The 22,498-nt window shown below is 38.5% G+C and overlaps 1 protein-coding gene across 1 annotated transcript in view; it reads left to right on the forward strand.

Moving 5' to 3' along the window:
* Positions 1-4,358: 4,358 nt before the first annotated feature.
* The window catches only part of acsl3a (acyl-CoA synthetase long chain family member 3a), a 44,787-nt gene continuing 26,647 nt past the window's right edge, over positions 4,359-22,498 (forward strand). The window contains exons 1-3 of the mRNA XM_074679605.1: positions 4,359-4,498; positions 11,938-12,471; positions 15,757-15,934. Of these exons, the coding sequence (XP_074535706.1) occupies positions 12,097-12,471; positions 15,757-15,934 (553 nt within the window). The 5' untranslated portion in view covers positions 4,359-4,498; positions 11,938-12,096. The remainder of the gene's footprint in view (positions 4,499-11,937; positions 12,472-15,756; positions 15,935-22,498) is intronic.

The raw sequence follows: 22,498 nt of genomic DNA on the forward strand, positions 1-22,498 counted from the left end.
ATCATGACAACCACAGGGCGTCGCCCACGCTCGTTTCTCTAGTTGAACTGAATTAAAAATCGGTTTGTGAAAGAAAGAAAGAAAGAAAGAAAGAAAGAAAGAAAGAAACAAAGAAAGAAAGAAAGAAACAAAGAAAGAAACAAAGAAACAAAGAAACAAAGAAAGAAAATACAATGTGTGCCAATTTTCAAAAAAAAAAAAAAAAAAAAAGAAAAATACAAGGGATCATAGACTGTATCCAAATGAACTCTGACCTCAGGTCTGAGGACAAGGACAAGATGAATAAAACACTTCAAATTTGACTGACGTAATGCTAAGCCAAGTCATCATGCTGAAGTCATTTATAAAAATTCACACTTTGTCTAGCTGCAAATCTGGTCAATTTTAGATAATAACAGGTTTGTTCAGACATGATATCAGAATAAACATGCCCTATCCGATACATCTCCCTTTGGTGAAGATAAAGTAAAGTACAATGTATGACAACATTTCACACAGTTACAGTTTTTCTCAATTGCTTACACACATTTTCTAAAAGCATGCCTGATACACTCATAACACTACACACAAATGAAGAAAACACAGTGGGCAAAACCCCTCCTGCAAAAAGAAACATTTCATTTAAAACAATGTTATTTCATCACAAAATGGTGTTTTGTTTTCCAATGACACACACAGCACCATATGAATAGACAGTAACAAGAACTGGCTGATGTGCTCAATGTAAAACATTATGATGAATGGAAAACACAGACAGACAGACAGACAGACAGACAGACAGATAGATAGATAGATAGATAGATAGATAGATAGATAGATAGATAGATAGATAGATAGATAGATAGATAGATAGATAGATAGATAGATAGACAGATAGACAGATAGATAGACAGATAGATAGATAGATAGATAGATAGATAGATAGATAGATAGATAGATAGATAGATAGATAGACAGATAGATGATAGATACATAAATAAATAAATTCTATAATTATTGTACTTGAGTATTGTTCATGAGGTCTGATTGAAGTTTCTGCTTCACCTATAAATATCATATATTTCAAAGTCAATGTAGTCAACCTTTTTAATAGCTTCAACACTAATCTTATCTTATGTGTGAGAGATAAGTGCAGGGCCTCTGAGCGAACTTCAGGGAGTTTAGAGGAAAGATGAAGCAACACTGAACTCACACAAAACTTGTTAAACATGGTCTTTTGTTGTTGTTTTTTGTTCAAAAATATTGCTATTGTTAGAAATTTATAAACAATAACAGCAAAAAGAAAAAAAAATTATAAGCCTTAGAGCTAAGTGTAGATGTTTGATTTACTCTCCCAGGATCCAAACCTCGAAGGGCTTTCTTCTTCCAGACTGGCACTCTCAACTTGTAAAACATTGCTCTTCTAAACTTCTAAACAACATTGTTTTTAGTTTGTTTTTCAGAAAGCTATCTGTAGGAACACAAAGAAAAAAACAAAAGAAAAAAAAGGGGGGGGGGGATACATATAGGGCTCATATTTCATAGCATGAGTGTATTCTGCTTTACTCAAAGTCAATGTGCATTCAAGTTTTATTTATGGGTCTGAGAAAAGCAATCTCAGTGGAGTTTTTCAAGTGAAGGCCAGAGTGAAAATGAAATCATAATGCATTTATCTAGCACATGTAAAAGTTGCCTAGAGACGTTTACAAGGGCTGTGGAGAAAAAACCTGAGCTGGAAACAGACAAAGAAATCACTGAGAACTATAAATCAGAAAGAAGCTGTCCTGAATAAAAAGGAACAAAAGATCTCCATGAGATCAGGTTGTGGCAAGCATGCAGTATATGACATTTATATGGCCTTACAGATAAACAGACTTCCATGATTTATTTATCGATTTTTTTTTTTAAATTAAGAATAATATTACATTGCTTAAATACTACAAAATATCATTAACATTCTTTACATAGTTACAGAGTTTTGCCCATTGAAAGACAAGCTCTGTAGTACCTGAAAAAACTGATGATGTTTCATTTAGGAAAGAATCTGCTTGGGTCATCCACTTTTGTTGCTTGGATATGCAAAGTGTTAAAATGTTATATTTAGAATATCATAAACAATACATTATCATATTTGAGGGTAATCACTTGACCCAGTTTTTGACTTGCTCTTAGTGAGGAATATTTTAGGTATAGAAGGAGTGCGTAAAATTAGACAGGGGCTTCATTTTAGCATTTAATTTTTCTGTCAAAATGTGCCATCCCTCTGTTTCTTTCACACTGCCTCTGCAGACACTGCAGGGTGAGTCATCATACCGTCAGGGGCACAGTTCTATACCCATGTTAGGTCTGTAACAATGCACCAGTGGAAGTAAAGCAAGGAGCCCAGATAACACTTTAGCACTGCAATTTAAAGACGATCCATAAATAAAAGAACTTTTTCATGATGTAAACTGTGGTGCCTCTACTTCTGCATGGTATGCAATCACAGGGTTGCTGGTACAAATCCCCTCATATGGTCCAAGAAAATCTGGATCACATGTGCACTCTGCATCCAACAAATCCTGTGTGTGTGTGTGTGTGTGTGTGTGTGTGTGTGTGTGTGTGTGTGTGTGTGTGTGTGTGCTCGTGTGTGCGCGCGCGCATGTGTGTGTGTGTGTGTGTGTGTGTGTGTGTGTGTGTGTGTGTGTGTGTGTGTGTGTGTGTGTGTGTGTGTGTGTGTTAGGTACATATTAACATACATATGAGGGGGGTACATTTTCAAGAAAAGCTCTCAATGTTGCCTAAACAATGCAAGTGTTGTACCAGTTTGGCATCTCACCAGGTAATATGCTACATGTGGAAGCTTTATATGATTCAAACTAATTTTGTGTAACAAATGTAGACGGCTGTTTGATGTGGGTGCTTATTGTGCTTATAGTTTTAAACAGTTTACATAGCACTGTCTGTCCCAATAACCTCTGATACACTTGTTTTGTTGAGCAGATTCAAATTACATTACAGTATTTTGACAGTTATACAGTACTCACAATCTATATGCACATGAAGAAGCACAGAACTGAGTTAATCATGTAATAAGAATGACTCATCTGTACCTTGACCTAAAAAATCAAAAAAGACCAAAGTTAGACATTTTCTTTGTTGCAGGCATATCACCTGTAACCACTGTGAGACTGGACCAGATTGGACCGTTGAGAAACCAAACGATTTAATAATAATAATAATAATAATAATAATAATAATAATAATAATAATAATAATAATAATAATAATAATAATAATAATTGCAACGATAATAATACTAATAATAACAACAACAATGATAATAATAACAATAATAATAATAATGATTATTATTATTATTAGTAGTAGTAGTAGTAGTATAATAATAATAATAATAATAATTATTATTATTATTATTATTATTATTATTATTATTATTATTATTATTATTACTTGTGTTATTATTATTATTATTATTACTTTTAATAATGTTAAAGGATCAGGATGTGGTTTCCTGATATAATAAAAAAGTGAAACATTAAAAGGGTGTGAACATAGTGAGGCCCTGCTAAGGAAGAAAATTAAAAAATGAGCATATATGCTTGTTCTCTAGTGGTTTCTAATAGATATGAACTCGGTTTAGTCATACAGTAATTGTGTTCTTGTAGTCAAGGGGCAATTTTTTGGCCAATTTTGTACCTGTAGTATGAGCTCAGTTCTTTTATAGTTGGCATGCTGTGAGAAATGTTGATAAAAGCATAGTTTGATAGTTCGCAAATAATTTTAAACCCTTTTATTAAACAATGCAAAAACAAAACACTGTTGTCTATTTACCATCGTTTTTTAAATTTTCATTCCTTAGTAATCCTGCATTAAACTGTATTTTTTCATTGGATAAGTGATGCCTTATGGCTCCTCATTTTTTCTTCTCCTCTGGCCAAAACAAAACTCTGATAGACTCTGTCTTGCAACACAAAGGAGCTAAGTTAAGCTCATTACTGTATTTTGTGCATTTGTTAGTAGAGTTGTAATGATTAAATGTTAAGTTGAGATATTGAGGACACAACAGACATTAATTTGTTACTTAAAAATGGAGCAACTACAATGTGGATGCATGTCTTTAATATGACATAACATTATTGACTTCCTCTGGTGTCATCTATTATCTTCAGCTGGCTGTACATATTTTCCCAATGAAGAAATAATCTGATTCATATCATGCATTGTGGCTGTATAGTTGTGTGCGTGTCTGTAGAGTGAGAGATGTTGGCCTCTGGTTCTTGTGACACGGAGTAACCCATGCAGCCACCTCCAGCCCTCCTTTCGTCAGGCCCGACCCACAGCACGCGCCACCTCCACGAGTCCAATCATAACGCAGAGGAAGCCTCCCCCCTCCTTCTCCCGCCATCCATCCATCCTCATACACAACACGACGCACAGGGCAGCATCTGCGTTTCCATTTGAGCCGGTAGATGAGTTCATCTGCACAGCGGGGTTGAGAGTCTGGACACATTAACCGGTGAGTTCTCTTGTTGCTTAGGTAGAGTTGTGTGATGCTCGTTGACAGCCTGAACAGATGTGTTGGATGCTGCAGATCCCAGTGATCGACAGAGACAATTCCGGTTAACGCTAACGTTTAACGGCTTCATTAGCCTACACCACTAACACGCCCATTTTGACATAAGTACATTTTCAGGAACCAGTTCGGTGATTAACAAGTTTGAAAAGCGCTTCAGATTTCTCAACGACATTAGTGATGATGATAATAGAAATTTAAAGACGGACTTGTGGAGCGCGAGTCGTCTTATTTTGAAAATCTCAAACGGAAATTGAAGTGTTTATGTGTTTACACTTAGGTGATGCAGCTTGAACATCTGTGGCTGTACTAGTTTTTTGGGGGCGTTTTTATATCAGTTTCCCAAAAATAAGGGGGGATATTGTGAATAGTTTCAAATATGAATCTTTTTTTCTTGCATACTTATTATAATCTGCACTTACAACAAAGTGAAGAGCTCTACAATAAAAGTACACTTTTTAAAGCTCCGTTTTGAGGACAGATGAAAACGAGCACTGTTTCAGTATCAGTCCCTGTGTAAAACAAAGACCAGATCTAAAAATGTTTTGTTATCTCCCAGCAGACTCCAATTTTTAAAACCCCAGGCTGTCTGCTTTATAAAAGTCTATATTCACACTGCTGGAGTGGATCAGCCTGTGGCAGTGGTTATCAAATGATGCAGGTCCATTAGAGTATACCGCTGTGCCTACTGACAGAGATGTGTTTGTCTGGCAGAATCAGTCTGACATGAACACAACAGACACAGACACAACCTTTTCGCCCCTAAGCTGGTAACAGCTGCACAGAAAGTGCAGCATCAGTAGAGTGCTAATATTTTTTATCATGTTTTTTTTTTTTTACTCATCTGTATTCAATAGTTGATTCTGATTGGCGAATATTCCAGAGTAAGCAGCCTGTGATTTCTGGATAACATACTATTGCCACAAATAACACCAAAACCGCTGAGGAAAGACAAATTAAGACGAAACAATGTGATCAACAAATAGAGAAATCTACAAAATGAAGGTGGTGGATAAAGTAAACACTTTAGCACTGTATCAGTGGAAATGCTCTGTTTAATGTGAGTTATAACTGCTGACTTTCACAGTCTTTCTTGTCCTGTTGTACTTTAAATCTATGCAATCAAATCCAAGTAATGATGAATATTCCAAAGTGAACAGTTAACCAGTCATTAACAGTCATTAGCAGTCTCAGTTTAATACTGATGGTTCTACATGATCCTGAAAAAAGCCAAACTGGACTATTAGTAAGTCATCTGCTGTTTCTGTTTTTATAGTATTTTTGTGTCGTTGTCGTTGATGTGAGTTTTACAGACCCCCTGCTGTCCTATAAAAGTGATCATTTTTATCCCATGATGACACGAAAGTTAATATGTGCACACAAAATGAATTGTTCCAGATGCGGTTTATTCTGACAGCAGGTGCACATTAGCCCGCTTTCTACCATATTTGTATTTGTAGTAATTTGGAGAAAATGTTGAATACAGAAAGCAATAATAATTTCAGTAATTTGGGAATAATGATGCTAAGAGACAGGAGTACATTTCTGTGGATACGATCTTGCTAGCAAAGCACAACACAAGAACCATTTAAGACTGCCATCTTAGCGCAAGTGTTTGGTTTTAAAAAGTGAGGTTCTATCGAAAATATCATATGGATTAATAACCATATACCCAAGAAAAATGACTCAATTTAAATGATTTGAGATGAGCTTATTTCATATCAACACAACATGGGGTGCAACCTCAACTTAACCTTGCAGAAGACAATTATGCAAAACAAAAACTCGCCAGTTTTGGTGTAACTTCAGTAATTATCCCTTATTTATGATACATCCCGTCTTAACAATAAGGCCTACTTATGTGAAACGTGATCCAGTATGTTCATTAAGCTGCTATATAATTAACCACACAGCCAAACCAAACACATCAAGAGGGCTTACAGTTGAGAAGCAGGGTGATTGGCATGTGTGCCAGCACTTTATGTCACCATGTTCACACAAAGCTGCGGTCTGATCCACATAATCAACACAATTGTGTTTTGTACCTTCACTCTTAATTATTCCTAAAACTCTTTGCAAGCTTTTGATTACATCACTAATCGAAAGCGGCAAATTCAGTTCATGTGTCGCAAATCACCCACGTACATGCCCATTTTTCCGTACCACATGCACACCCTGTGGGCAGTGTGACCCTTGTGACTGAGTCGTGCGTTGCTGCGTCGTTTCATCACAATGGCCATGTTGAGTTTTCTGCAAGACTTCAGCCTGCCTGCTTAGCTGGGTGGGTGAAAGCACCATGACGTCTGACACACAAAAGAACCATTCACATAATCTCTTGAGGAAGCTTCAATTCCCACACTGAGACACACACACATGCCTGGTCACCCCACTGCTACCCTGACCATGTCACAATATTACTCAATTAATCCAGAGAGTAGAGGCTGCTGGCTGCAAAGCGCCTGCTTGTTTTACAAATCTACTGTTTGAGCAACCACTATAACTACCTGTTTGTAGCTATTAAAGGTAAGAGATTACAGTTAAGCCTGCTTGGATACAGATTATTACATGACACAGCAGCTGCAGCTTGTTATCTCAGACCCAGTTGAGCAAATATAATTTTTTACCAGAGAAGAAAGTTTAGATTGATTTAACTTCCTTAATTTTACATCTGTGAATGTGTTTGTCAAAGGAGTAAGTGAACATTTGGGAGGGGATTAATCACCAGAGACCCAACAATAAAATAATCACAATATTGAGTAACAGTTGAATGTTATTGAGATATGATTTTTGAAAAATACTAAAACAGGTTAAATTGAGCCATTTTAATATGTATTCATTGGAAAACTGTTTTTCAAAATAAAATCCTTATCAGCACGTGTGTTCATTAAAAAAAAATCACTGATAATTTTAAGGAAAAAAAGTATCTGACTTTGAAGAAAAAAAAGATAGAGGAGACAAAAAGTTGGAACCAAATTTGCATGTAAAACTGTTTTTTGATAGGGTACTTAGTACTTGTGTGTCAACTCAAAATAGGCAAAGATTTCATTTTGGGTAACTTCAGTTCTGGCTCGGATTGCAAAACACACAAAAAAATTTGAAGTTGGAAACTTTCCATGGAAATTTTAGAAACTTCATAGGAATTTTAGGAAATTTATACTAACTGCATTAACCTGGTCATGTACATGTCTAAACATTAAACATTTTGGTTTGTTATATGTAGACATACATGTAAATATGTCTAATGCAATATTTTTAAGTGACATCATAAATGAATTCTCAGGTATTGCTGTGATTTTCCCTGAGTCTAATGATCATGAGTATAGGCATAAATATTTGTCATAAGAAAACATACAGCAAATATGCCTGATACAACATATATATAATATTATAATATTATAAATGACATGAGGAAGGTTTTAAAAATTAATGGTCTCTGTTACTAAAGAGCAAAAAAAACATGAATGGTAAAAGAAAAAAAAAGAAGAAGAAGATTCAGGTATTTACAATGGCCAACACATTTTCCTCACGTCCCCTCAGCACCCCTCAAAGAAAGCATTTGTCAGTTTAACTTTAATTTTTCCATTACTAGAAGTTAAACCATACCATCAGATATATTAGCCTCAGTACTATCAAAACTTACTTTGACAGGACTTCTAAATTTCAAATCCAGAAATGTGGTCTCAGTGGTATTACTCTAGGCTGGTGAAGAAGTGACCGATAAAGATCAAATGTGCTTGGAATTGTTTGCTCAAGTGATTTACGGTACACCATTGAATTTGCATCCAAGCATAATGTTTTGTATAAGATCATTTTTGAAACTCATTCAAGTTGATAAGAAAAGTCAAATTAGTTTTTTTTCTCAAAATTTCCAAGCCAAAGTTCTCAGGGATTTTTTTAGAAAAAAAAATAAAAAAAATAATTAAGGTTGACAGCAACAAAACCCTGAAAATTTCCAATATCCCAGGGCTAAAATTTTTCTTCCAGGCATTGTTCAGTCCTCGACAGTATGTGCCACAGAAACTAAGTACATTGTGAATGAAATTTTTACTGTTCTTGCAAAGACAAAAATAAACAAGTTGAGTCATGTTACACAAAGTTGATTTACTTATAAATACTAAAACATTTGTAAATGTATTGAGGTGATGAGAGCAGGAGCCAAATGCACATTTCAAGAATCAAAAACATTATTCTACCAGAGCTTATTTTGAGGGAAGAAATCATTGTATATATGCCTCTATGTATATGAGTATTGCTGCTTTTGGTCTGTTATCAGTTTGATGCCTGATCTGTAAAGAGCCAAGAAACAGTCCCTCACAGTTCAGGACAGTTTCAGCCTCCTCCCCTCTATGACTGCATCATGGTTTCTGTCTGCCCACATAGTCTGACCAGTGGAACCACTCACTGCACACAAAAGTTACTCCCACTGCTGCATCTTTCCATCACGATGGCATAAAATCACAAGTTATCTGTTGAACAGGGGCTGTGTTTTAGTGAGTAGGGATAATGTGAATTAGAACCCTGACAGGGGTGAGCAAAATAATCCTTTATTTGTTTTTGTTTTTTTGCAGCTGTTTGACATTATTTTTACCTAAAATGAAAAAATGTTGAGTTTTGTTTTCAGGCATGATCTTCTATTGTTTGCACATCATAATGAAGATTAAACTGGGCGGTGCACAGTTATAGTCCCAGAGGCTAAGGGACAACCAAAACACCTCAAAGGGAAAATTAGCTCTCCTGAGATTAGGCCCAGAGATTGGAAATGTTCACAGGTGTGGCTGAACTGATGTAGTTGATGTGTTACCCATTTCCTTCCTGGCATAAAGCACCTCACTGTTATTGCTTTTCAAACATTATTTGTTTTTGCCGAGACCAGACACATATTTTGTGTTGGATACTCTCAGAAAGTATTGTGTGTACATCGTGTCACATAGATACTAAATACATTTCATTTTCTTTTTGAGTTGAATCCCTAAATTGTTAAAAAATGAGGGTTTAGCATTTTCTTTTTTAACAAACTATGATTTCTCCTTTCGTTGCAGCTTTCTGCACCGTTTCCTCATTCCTGGAAGTTTCTGCTCACAGAATAAAGCTCCTCAGTGTCTAATGCTCAGTTTTTACCCAAGGGCAGTCACAGTTTTTAGAGCCTATTATTTTTACAGTTGAGTCTGGTGGTTTGGTTTCTCCAGTTGACCACACTACCGCTCTGTGGCCTCTTTTTCATGGACTATCTCTAAAACTGATCTTAGTTTGCATGAGTTGCAGAAGCCCACAAGCGTAAAGTTAGAGGACGGGGTAAAGCATGTGCTCCAGCAGGGTGCAGCTTTGTTAGCCGCAGTGTCCTGTGATGAGAAAAAATGTACACAGTAGAGGATCCCACAGGGAACAGATGGTAGACTGAGAGAGCAGGGCTGGTAAAATGTTTAATTTATTTATGAGTCTCAAAGGGACACTTGAATAGTGAGTGTGTTTAGAAGACAAGAGCAGTCATGCTTTGTGTCGGTTTTGGGACAGGAAGGATGTGACGCTTCATATGAATAATGAATTATTGCTGCTAGAATAGACTGTTTGAGGCCATTAGTGTGTGTTTGTGCGCCTGTCTGCACTCACATTATGAAACAGGACATGTTTTTTTAAGCAATCAGATGAAAGTTACTGGGCCAAAATTTTGGATAGGAGACACTTCAACAGTTTTTCCCTCATTAAACTAAAATTATTAATTTAGAAAATCATTACTAGAGTAGATATTTATGGTAGAGTGCCGATTTGACTGGAAAGGTTCCTACATTTTAGACGAGTGATCTGTTTTGGTAACTTGTTGCTATAAACACTGCTGTCAGCTGAGCTCCACAGCTGCGCTGGTTGCTAGCAGGATGACAAAAAGCTGATGATGGAAGACAGAGCTACGCAGTTCATTCACAGAAACTGCACTTTGCCCAAAGCGATGGTGGTGTTCTTGCAAGATGGCACTTTTCCCCTCTGGGAGGCTATTTTTCAGCTGGTCAATATGAGGGGCACCACTTCACTTTTGTGGAGCTATAACCATCATGTTACTGGCTCTGGAAGAGTCACACATCTCAAGCTACTGGTAAACCTCACTCACTTGTTTCTTGGGATGGGTACCTTTTACATTTGAAATGATACGGTACCAATTCCCAGTACCTGGCAATCAGTATTGGCACTCCTCAGTACCAATTTTCAGTAACACTGTCTGTGTTTCAGTGGTAAAAAATATTATTTTTGTAATGATAAAATGCATATTCTTTTCAATTTAACATATTTAGTCTTCAATATAACCTTGTAAAGCTGTGTTCATCTCCAGTATGGAAAATCACCTACTCTTCCACTCCCTCTCAGTCACAAGGATGCATTTAGGTACCTAAACATGGTACCTTTTGATTTTAAGTGAATTGGTACCCATTACTTTTGACAGAATTGGGTCGATACCTTTAAAAGTACCTATAGGGTACCCATCTCTACTTGTTTCTGAAAGACTGGCACATCTATATTTTTAACATTCTGAACACTTCATTGAGAAAATTAAGTACAGCTCAGTTTATAAAACTTATGTTTGGAAAAATATGTTGACTTTAATTTAGGTTCAAAACCATGGACAGATCCCAAACTCTGCCACCTTTAGTGTGTGTGTGTGTGTGTGTGTGTGTGTGTGTGTGTGTGTGTGTGTGTGTGTGTGTGTGTGTGTGTGTGTGTGTGTGTGTGTGTGTGTGTGTAGATGAAAAACTAAAAAAATACTCCTTCAGTCTAATTAAACAAGGTGTGTTGCACTCCAGCTGAGCACAGCCTTTAACACACCTTTAAACGTTACATCACAGAGTTTTACTGAGACCGCTTGAACTGCAACACACTTAAGCTTCATCTTGTTTTGTTGGTGTGGTGTGCTTTTACCTTGTCACACACACACATACACAAACACTTGTATGCTTGTTAAAAAACCTCAAGGACACCTTTTCACTCTTGTTTTGTCTGCTTAAATCATCCTCTTTCCTTCCATTTATTCACTTCCTCCTGTTTTATAGTCTTCTCTAAACCTTTCCTTTGTTTCATCCTAGTTTCCCTTTCATTTTGTTGTCTTGTCTCATTATTGTCTTGGGCACTCACCTGCATGATGCTGGCAGTTTCTTGAGCCATATACTGGCTTTGTTCTTGGAGGAAATAACATCTGTTTTTCCTTTTGCCTTGGTTGCCAGAAATTTGTCCTCTGCTTATGCAAAGTACACGTGATCCATCCATTCTTTCACTTTCGAAATGAGCTGGGATTCCTGTATTCAGAGTCACTAAAGCTCAGGGTCATAATCAAATTTGGAAAATAAGACATCATTTATTGAAGTTGCTCTGATGCCACACCTATGCCACTTTTTTTCCAGGCGTATTGTGGACCTGAAGGCTGCTTCGTCCGGGTATAAAAGTGAAGCGTACTGAAAGAAGAGGGAAACGGCACCAGAAGGAGAAGAAACTTTTTCCCACAACACATCGTCCTCCAGACTCTCCTCGCTGCTCTCCAACATCCCCACAGCTTCACCAGGATGAAGCTGAAGGAAGACCTGAACCCCATGCTGCTGCTACTCTTCCACCTCATGGTCTGGATCTACACCTTCATCACCTTCCTGCCGTCTTACCTCCTCAGCTGGTTCTCCTCGCCTGATGGAGACTCCTACGGGTCAGAGGCCGAGCGTGCCAAGAGAGCAAAAGCCCGCTCTGTGCTTGGATGTCCAGAGGGACCCTACAGAGCAGTGAGTGCCATGAAGAGGTTAGCAACATCACTGCACCCGGGGACGGACACCCTGGATAAGATGTTTCAGTATGCAGCCACCAGGTTCCCACGCAGGGACTGCCTGGGGACGAGGGAGGTGATCAGTGAGGAGGATGAGCGGCAGAGCAACGGAAAGGTGTTCAAGAAGGTAAAGAGTGACATAATGTTGCAGAATAAGAGAATGCATGATGTGTGGTTTTATTATTCAGTCTTGTTGTGAAAATGTAAGAAATGATAAACTAATTTCAGAGTGAATATTAACTGTAACTCATGGTATCTATAGCTACCTTTATGTTCCCCATTTCAAAAGGATTGTTAGGCTTCTTTTGCACCATGGTAGTGTATTGTTGAGTCAAAGTTGTGTGCTGCAGGACAGTGTATGTGCACAGTTAAGCACGGGTGCAGTGTTGCGGTGCAGAAACACTGAAGGCAGCCAAGATGCCTCAAGACACCCGCCCACTCACTGATTGTCTTGAATTCAGTCTTCTTCAGTAAAACCAACACCCAGTGATGTTTTCTAACTTACAGTTCACATCTTTTTGCTTTAAAAAATAGATTTTCACATTATAAAGTTGCTCCTTTTCCTGCACAGAGCATGATGGGATACCTGGCTGCAGAGTTCTGGATGCAAGCACCACTTTTTAACAACTTTTCCTCCTCAGTACGTCAAAATCATCTTCATCTCTGCACCAACAGAGTAATGCTTTCCCTGCAACTGATACCTGTGCTTTCTCATGTTATTTGAAATGTCTGTTTGTTGTTTGTTGTTTTATTTATTTTATTTTTTTATGTGTTTTTTCAATGGCAAAGGGAGACAGCCTCCAGATGCTCTTTAACCACCTTCTGGTGGTGATATCACAGTACAACCAGCTGTTAGTGCAAACATTCGAAAAAATACATTTACAGATAAGATGATTGTAATTTTTCAACAAATATTTGAATATTTGAAGATCAAAGCTCATCTTTAACACAGCCTGTCAATATGATACTGATCAGCACCTGATCTTTGGATACAGCTCTATGTAAAGACGCAGAATAACACAACACGTGTTTTGAAATGTTTTCCCTCATATATTGTTATTGTAAAAGGCGATTCATGTTTGGATGAGGCATGTATATGATGTTGCATTTCATAAAGATCCACAATTGAAATGGTGCACAATGAATATCTGCAGCAACAACCTGCAGGTTGATTTAAAACAGAATGAGAAAGTTCATGTATAACATGAGAAATCGTTGCAAAAATTAACAGTAGGGACTTACTCAGGGGTGATGATTAATCATCAGTCACAAATCACTGAGGGTAATCAAATATAGATAAAAAAATAAACACAAGTGAATCGTGGAAAAGCACCCAGGTATCGTCACTACGAAAGAAACAATGGTGTGTATGTGAGATTTGACCTTTGGTTCATCAGTGCAGTAATCTTCTTTCTGTAATTCTTCCTCTTTTCAGCTGACAGCTTGTTATTTCCATCTTGGCCTGGAGTCCTTTGTGCTTCCACATGGAAAGAGAACTGAGCAGAGTATGAAAATGGAAAATAGTTAACAGAATTGAGCAATTTGTATTTGACAAAGAGTGTATACAGAATAGAGGATCAGAAGAATGACCAGAAAGCAAAGCCCTGGCATTTAGTGTTATGTCATTTGTCTTTTATTGGAAAATGGTTTAATGGTAAAAAAAAAAAAAAAAGTCTTGGATTACTTAAAAAGTTACGTCATAATTCAGTGCAAATGTTACCCAAGAAAAACAAACACTCATTTACCCCTTTTTGGAGCTTGCATTGTGCTTGTACAGTCAGGTGGTCCTCTATTTTGAAGTGCCACAACATTACCCAGCTAATCCCAACAGCCTGATCCTCCTAATCCAATAAATACCCACTGGTGAAACATTTATTGCTGCAAGAGAACGTGAATTGGCATTTTTAGATCCTTGATTTTTTCCAATGGTGGACGCAATACTCAACATATTCATATTCAATGCCATCTTGTAACCACTAGGAGCCAGTATAACCCTGCTGATACATGCAGGAAGCTCCTCTGTGTTTGTGTCCTTAATACTCAGTGTCACCAGTGTTTGAGTGTTGCAGATTGGGTCCAGAGCTCTGTGTTTATCCTCTGTTTCTTGTGCTGATGATGACCAGGAGGTGCTGCAGCCTGAGAATAACAGAAGAAGAGGAAGTTGTCCTGTTTGGCAACTGTTGCTCCCTTTCCTGTGACTTTAATGTGAAACAGGCAGAACATGGGACTGTGGGATTTACTCACTGTACTGTACTCCTCTTGTAAAACTTAGCCACCAGTACATTGTAAAAAGAGGAATTCTTAAATGTTCCAGTGATCCAGCTAATTATCTTTTTTTTCTCTGAGCGTTGACTAACGAGTGGGGACTTTGCACGCACTGATATCTGAGGCTGGGAAATTAAGCCAGTTGTTAAACATGAGCAGCTGCAGTTCTTTGAGTGACCACATGAGGCTGCTCTAATCAGGGCCCCATAATGAAAAGTCTACAGCAGACTCCAACAAGTTTACAGCCTGCTGCAAACAAACTCAATGAGCTTTGTTTATGTTGTTTGTGCTTTGGTAGGATTCCTAAAAATTCCTATTCCACTCAAAGCTTAAACATTTTTAAAAGTAAACTTAAACCTACGATTTTAGTCCAGCTTTTAACTGAGTTTTACTTTTACTTATTTATCTATTTATCTAAATAAGTTCATATCTTCTTCTTCTTAAAGGAATATCATCTTAACCTTAAGTTTAAGGTTTATTTATCTTCTTATCTGTTTGAACTTAATTATTTATCTTCTTATTTTCTGCACTGCAACTTTCAGCTTTTAAATTCTGTATCTTAAGGTTTTAGTTTTACATCATTTCCTCTTTTACTGCTTTTGTCTTTTAATATTTTATTATTTTATTTGTCCCTTTTAATTTGGTTGTTTTATTTTCTTATTGTGAGTTTAACATTTAACTTTACTCCCAGTGTTTCCTCATTAAGGTCTCCAGATAGCATCTCCGCAGTTCCACAGGTCATTTGTACAGATTTTAATTAAACTGTATTCACCTTGTGCATTAGGAATGTGGGTTGGTGGGTTATGGGTGGAGGGTTGTCCACTGATGTGTGTGTTTATGTGAGTTTATCAGGTCACTTAGGATGGTTATTATTATGTTTTTTGTTTGTTTTCTTTTTTTTCTTCTGTCAAGCACTTTGTGTTGCCACTGTTGGGCATGAAAAGTGCTTTATAAATAAAGTTTAATTTATTGATTGATATAGGACAGATGATCATCTACCATCAACATGTGAAACTTCAGTGTTTTAGTAAGTCACATTGGCTTCATCCATGGCCCATGTGTCTTTGTCACTTCCATCCCGTCATAGATTTCCTCCTTTAATTGTCTCTCCTCTCTCCCACTGCCCCTCTTTCTCCCCCCTCTGCAGGTGGTTCTGGGTGAGTACCGTTGGATCTCCTATGAAGAAGTCCTCACAGCAGCATCTCAGCTGGGCAGCGGTTTGGCGTCACTGGGTCAGCGGCCAAAAAACAACATCGCCATCTTCTGTGAGACACGAGCCGAGTGGATCATCGCTGCCCAGGCCTGCTTCATGTACAACTTCCCACGTGAGTGTGTGACAAAGCCTCAACTACTTTTCTCACTTGATTCTTCTAATAGTGGATCAAATCAAACTTGATCATAATACATTTTTGTTCCCTCTGGCTGAAAAGTTCATCCACTGACCCATCATGAATGAGATATGCTTTGGTTGAAGTAATTACATTCTTTAGGAGGTCAAAGGTCAAATCCACTCTGACGTAATGATTTCCGGGAAAAACCTCATTTGGCCTTTTTTCACATGGCATTATTATGAAACAAATCTCTATTTACAGTTGTGTAGCAGCAGGTTTGGTGTATGCAGGAAATCAAAAAGATAGGTGCAATAAATCCCACTGTAGTGTCAGCCTGGCTCCAGTGTAGTCTGATGTTTATTTATCTCTCTAGACAAACATCTGCATGCAAGTGCAGCAAAGGACTCACAACAGATAAAAGCTTTCATCTTTAGCATCAAATCTGATTGATTTTTTTTTAGAAAAGTCAATGTTAAGATTTTGTGCTCTCCTGAAATGGACCAGAAAAAAATCTTACCTCCGATTTACAAAATGTAAGTAGTTATTTTTCTTCTCCTCAAGACCTGACAAAACCTGAACTTTCACATTTTAAAAATCTGCAAGAAGAGTGAGCAAATCACAAGAAAGTCATCATGGTTGATGAAACAACAGAGAGCTACAGTATGACTACAGGTTTTTGCATTTTTTGTCAGTGCTATTTACACAAACAGGAATCCCTTTGCTGTTCTTTCTTTGAAAGTACTTCTTCGTCTCAGTCATGGTTGTTTTAGCTCATTGCATTTCAAGTTGCCCCTCTGGGTTTTGCACCGGCAGCATGATATAAACACGACCCCTGCCTGCTCACTCACTGTGAGATTTTCTGGATATTTCCTGCTGCAGCTCACATCAGCTTTACCCAAGTTTACATTAAGATTTATTGGCAGAATGGCTGGAAAGAGTGTGTGTAAAGCTGGCGTGACATTTTCAACTGTTTGAGTTCACGATTGCAGCTCAGTCAGTAAAGTTTAGGAGTGTCAGTGTGAAAACAGGTCTGTGTGGGTGCAAACTGAATCTTCTTTGGAGACACATTTGTTTGAAGCAGAACTTTCTGTTTGTTAAAAAGTATATCCTTGTCATTCTGTCAGTTTGAAATAATATTTTTTAAAATTCTTCAGGAGGCAAAGAGAGATCTAATTTATGGGCATAAATGTCAGCAGCAGGAGAAATCTACCTGTACTGTCTTCAGTTTGTGCTGTACTGTTCTGCTGCTCTGTACTCACTGTCTTCTCCAGTATGATCTTTCCCACTGAGCTCTTCTGAAGCCATGTTTTATGTTTATATGTGCGTGGAAATGTTAGTGGTTGCAGTGGACAACTTGTAACTTGTAACCAGCTGAGACAGAGAAAGGTCAACTTGTCCCTTCTGCCTTGTTGTTATATAAGTGTCCCATTCCTCCTCTTTCACTCTTTTCTTTCCATCCAGTTTCAGTTTGTTGTGATGGGAGCACTTGGATTCTGATGCCTTTTTTAAAACTTCAGATAGCTTATCTACTCTTATGTTGTATTCTTAAGAAAAAGCTTTATTACCTCTGTAAAGGAGGTCATGTTTTGGGAGAGTTTGTCAGTTAGTTTGTCTGTAAACAACATAACTCAGATCTTGGTGAAATTTTCAGAAAATGTTTAAAATGGGAAAAAGAATTAATGATTACATTTTGAAGGTGATCTGGATCACCGTCTGGATCCAGGACTTTTTTTAAAGGATTCTTTATCATTGTGAGATAGGGCTGTTTTCACCATATGTGTATATAACTCCACTATAAATGGTCAGATTGCTTTGCAAAACAATACAAGACAAGGTCACCATAATTTCTGACAGATTTAAAAGTACGATCCAGATACTGACAATATTCTGGATACTAAGACCCAGAATATGAAATATGTACTGGGTCATCATCATTTTTAACACTGTCAGGTAAAAAATATCATATAAACCTGCAACTAACACCAAATTGTAGCAGACAGTCTGCTGAAAGGGAGTATAACATTAAAGTAGGACTTAAGTGTTGGTGACAATCACAATATGCTTGATGGAGGTCTGCGCTCTCTAAGTGCTTTTGTAGTTTTGTTCTGAAATGTTTCTTACAGCTTATAACAGAGAAGACATCATTCCACATGTGGAGCACAATCAAAAACATAAAGGACACACTCCAGCTCAAAGTATTTTAAATTTCTGAATGATTTCATGTCAGAACATGACAGATTTTTGTACGGAACATTATATAAAATCAGTCATAAGTTGAGTATCCACCTGAAAACTCTATTGTTGCTCATGGACAGTTTTTTTAATCAGTTTGCAGGTTTAAAGAAAACTCCAATGGAGCAGCATCAGCAGCAGCATTATGTTACAAAAACCTGGATCCCAGACCCAAAATTGACTTTTTAATTATGCAACTTGCACATACCCTCAAGAAGTTTTGGTAGCCTCTTTTAGTCATGCTCTGCCTTCATTAACATTTTCAGACATTGTCCAGGTGGACTTTAACCCTCAAGGGGCAGCTAAATCTGCAGTTTAAGACAGACTACTTTTTCCAGCAACCCTGTTAAATTTCTCTGTTGAGCAGAGTAAACGTTGGTTCAGCAGCACAGCACATCAGGGGACGTTAAGGGTGATGATGTTGTTGAGATAAATCAGCATTTTGTTTTCTTGTTGTTAACTAAGAAGCAGACATCATAGGAGTGGACTCCACCTTCTCCTTTGCACGTGTTACACAGGTCCCCAAACCAAAAAGCAGCATGTAGGGTTGTGAGATGTAATCTGACAAAGATAACCTCTTGGTGTGAGGTGCATGGTTCCTGAAAAAAAATCCTAAAATTATCCAGAAAATATTTAGAGCTCATGTGAGAAGGACTTAAAAGTTTCCTCCTACAACTTTCTTTGAGTTCCTTCTCAGCTCATAAACTTGGAGTTGTAGAAATATCAAAGATTTCTCAAACAGAATACAGTCATAGATTGAGCCAGGGTTTGGTAAACAAAAAAACAATACATTTTGCTCTGTGTCTGGATTGCAGGACAGGATGTTGTTCCACCATCAGAGATCTGTAGGGTCCAATAGCTCCTCAGGCTGTTCTCACATCTGGGCCTGCTTACTGTCAATAGCTCTGTTTCCACCATGCAGTTCAGTTCAGTTCGTCTTGGCGCAGCACCCTTTTTACATCGTTTCCACTGACTAATCCCGGGACAAATCCCCAAATAACCAAGAGGAGCTGTCCCACTTTTTGGGACCCTACCAGACTACACTGATCTGATCCTGGAAGGTTGAGCTACAACACTGGAGACTATTGATAGATCAAAAAAATCATCACTTACTATGTGGCAGCAGCTGCAGTATTTCTCCTGGCGGCACACAGTCTTCTCTGAAACAAAACTTGATTGCGCTTTGTAACAAAAAGCTGCATGCCTATCAAAAAGAAGGCAAATTGCTGGATTTCTCTAATATTTGTTCTTTATTTACTGTGTCGCGTTTTTCTTCTTCAGCTTAACCGAGCCAATTGGTACCAAAGTGTACTGTTGTAAACTGGATTGATTAGTGGAAACAGGGCTAATATTTCCCTACTCTTAAGACCACCCTGGGGCGGACTGACTTGGCCTCAGTGTCTGGCTGAGGGGAAATGTGCTGAACTGCATGTTGATTGATTTGAGAAGTGATCCCTTCTACTGAGGAGAAACTGACCTATTGCCATGAGACTAGAATCAGAGATTTGACACAGTATGGCTGTTATGAGAGGTTTCTCTGCCATTGTGTAGGTAGGTGTGGTTTAGGGTGAGTGACAGGGCCAGACGCACATGCAAACGTGAGAGAGGGGGGGCGTGGTGTGCAAACTCGAGGACTAATTATCAATGGGTTGCACCTGAGGAGGGTAGCTCGGACTTTTGAGGTTTTGGCTCTGTCTGGAGAAGAGACGCGACGGCAGAAGAAACAAACTGGAGATGGCAGCACAGTTGGTCACCCCACAGAATGAAAACTGTAAATACACATTTTTAAATCTGAACAAGAACACGAGAGAGCGGGCTGGCCGGTCAAAGGACCGACGTAGCCGAGAAGACGACGGACGGATCGAGGACGGGCTGGTCCGGGTGAGAGGATGGTCGACCGGGGTGAGTGACCACACAGACAAACCCCCTCCAGAACAGGGACATGCTGCATACATGCAGGGTAAGGCAGCCAACACGTCCAGGTTCACGACAACACGCAAGGGAAAACACAGGAGCCGGTAAGGTTACCCGCTTGGCTAGGTGTGGGCCCGCGAAGCTTGGGTAGGCCGCGTAGCTTGGTGGCGTAACACAGGCGATGATGAAGGATAAGTGAACACCACAAACTTCTAAGTGTTGCATTTTGAACTCACAGAAAGCAGTACAGCTGTCCTAAGGAATGTCCTTCTTATTCAATCCCAAACATTATCTTCCAAAAAAAATTCTGTCTTGCTTACTTTGAGCTTCTAATGAACTCATTATATCTGTGAAACTGTCCTTGAAGGACCCTTCATTTTCTCTGCAAGCTTTACTCTATGCTCCATTAAAGTGTCGTGCTTTATAAGCACGCTGGATGTACGAGCGGATTCAAATCTTCATAAAGCATGTTTCAGGCTTGCAAACACAAACACTGAGACAGTGAAGGCCCGGAGGCAGGGGTAACACATGGAGGAGGAAAAAAGAGGAGTTAAAGGTTGGAGGAGAGGAAAGAGAGGGAGAGAAGTGAGGGGCTATGGCGTCAGAAGAGGGGGGAGAGGGTCTACGTGAGCATCTGATGTTGACAGAGGCATCAAGGAGTCAGCCAAAGGCCCCCAATGAACTCAAACACTCAGTGTGCGTGCATGTGTGTGAGTCTGTGTGTTGATTATATATCAGCAGCTTATTGCCTCTGTACTGAAATGTGAATGTGCTCATTTGTGGAGATTTGCGCGAACAATAATAAGTGAGTGAAACAATGAGACCTGGCATGCTGCAGAGCATGGCTCTCTCCCTTAGTTGTGATGGCTTGGTATTAAGTCTTATGATGACAGGCGAGGGATTTCATGTTTTTCTTTGGAGTTGTTGATATTTCACTCCTGAGACCCTCGAAAAAAAATAAAAATAAAACATACTCTTAACTGAAGGACTCAGTGGGACCAAGGCTGACATGTCGCTGTTTTTGTGGAGTGTGGATCTTGAAACATTTTGTTTCATTGTGATAATCGTGTGTGTGTAAGTGTGTGTGTGTGTGTTCCAGTCAAGCTGGGGTCCAACAAGTGTTTAGATCTCACGGCTGGAGGTGTCACGGCCCTCATCCACACACACTCACAAACACACACATATCAGCAGAGCAGGAAGGAAAGACGCTCCATGACGCAAGATTGTGATGTCACTAAGCCCTGTCCCATAAACCCATGTGTCTGTATCAGTATGGGGACGGGAGGTTATATATGTGTCACTGTATGTTTTTCTGTGTCTCACTACCTTGATTTCTGGCCCTGTGCTTACTGATGTTTTGATGGGTCACTTTAAGAACTTTCTCTTTTCTTTTTCTGTGCAAAGTACAAATTCATCACAGCATAAAGCAAAAAGAAAACAGTAGAATAAACATTGAGCTGCATTCAATAAAATTGGATTGCAGCCACTAACAGAATCAAGAATCATTATTCTTTCACTCCTCAGATTTGCTTGATGCCAAATTCACAGCCCGTTTTCAAGCCTCAAAAAATGCAAACAGAGTTCTGCAGCTCTGTGCAGTTTCCTGAAGATTTTGTGTGATTGAGACATTAGCATCTGCTCTCTCTGCTGTGCAGAGCTGCACTGTGCACTCTATTCCTGATGGCCCTGACTTCTATCTATTGTATTTCCTGCACTAAAAGTCGCTCTGAGTTTAAGTTGCATCAGTCAAAAAAGCCTCATAAAGAGGAAAAATCATGTGTAAGTTGCATCGGACTATAAGTCACATTAATTAGAAATTAATTACACAACATCCAAGACCAAGAGCATAAATTTAATCTGGAAAGGCAAGTTATTCAACAACAGAATAGCACATAGAACAACAGGCGGCCCTGATATGTACACAGACAATCAAAAATGCACACACACACAGACATGCACACTCGCTATAATGGAATAACAGACAAGGAGTCAGGGAAAATAATGACACAACCCCCTAGAATCATAATCAGAACATGTTTTTTGAGCAGAACAGGATGTAATCTTGGTTGAGCGCTGAGCTGTAATACGCTGAGCGACATGGTGGGACTTTAAACGGGGAGCAACGTATTTGGGAGCAAGGAGTGGAAAATGTTGCTCACCCTGCTCAGGTAATGTTTACTCCTTGATTCATGTTAAACTGTGTACATTTAGATATAAAAGTCACCCCTGTCTATAAGTCCCAGGCCAACAAACCTACGAAAAAGTTCGACTTATAGTCCAAAAAATACAATAGACATGCATGTATGATAATCTAGAAGGAGAAACAAAGTCCTCTTGTCTATGATTAAGGGGATTTATGATATTCGTGATTAAAAAACAGACAGACTGGAGCTTCGATTGACAACATTAACA

This window comes from Halichoeres trimaculatus, unplaced genomic scaffold, assembly GCF_033239565.1.
Source record: "Halichoeres trimaculatus isolate MK-OKI-2021-1 unplaced genomic scaffold, fHalTri1.1 fHalTri1_scaffold_9, whole genome shotgun sequence".
Taxonomy (NCBI): domain Eukaryota; kingdom Metazoa; phylum Chordata; class Actinopteri; order Labriformes; family Labridae; genus Halichoeres; species Halichoeres trimaculatus.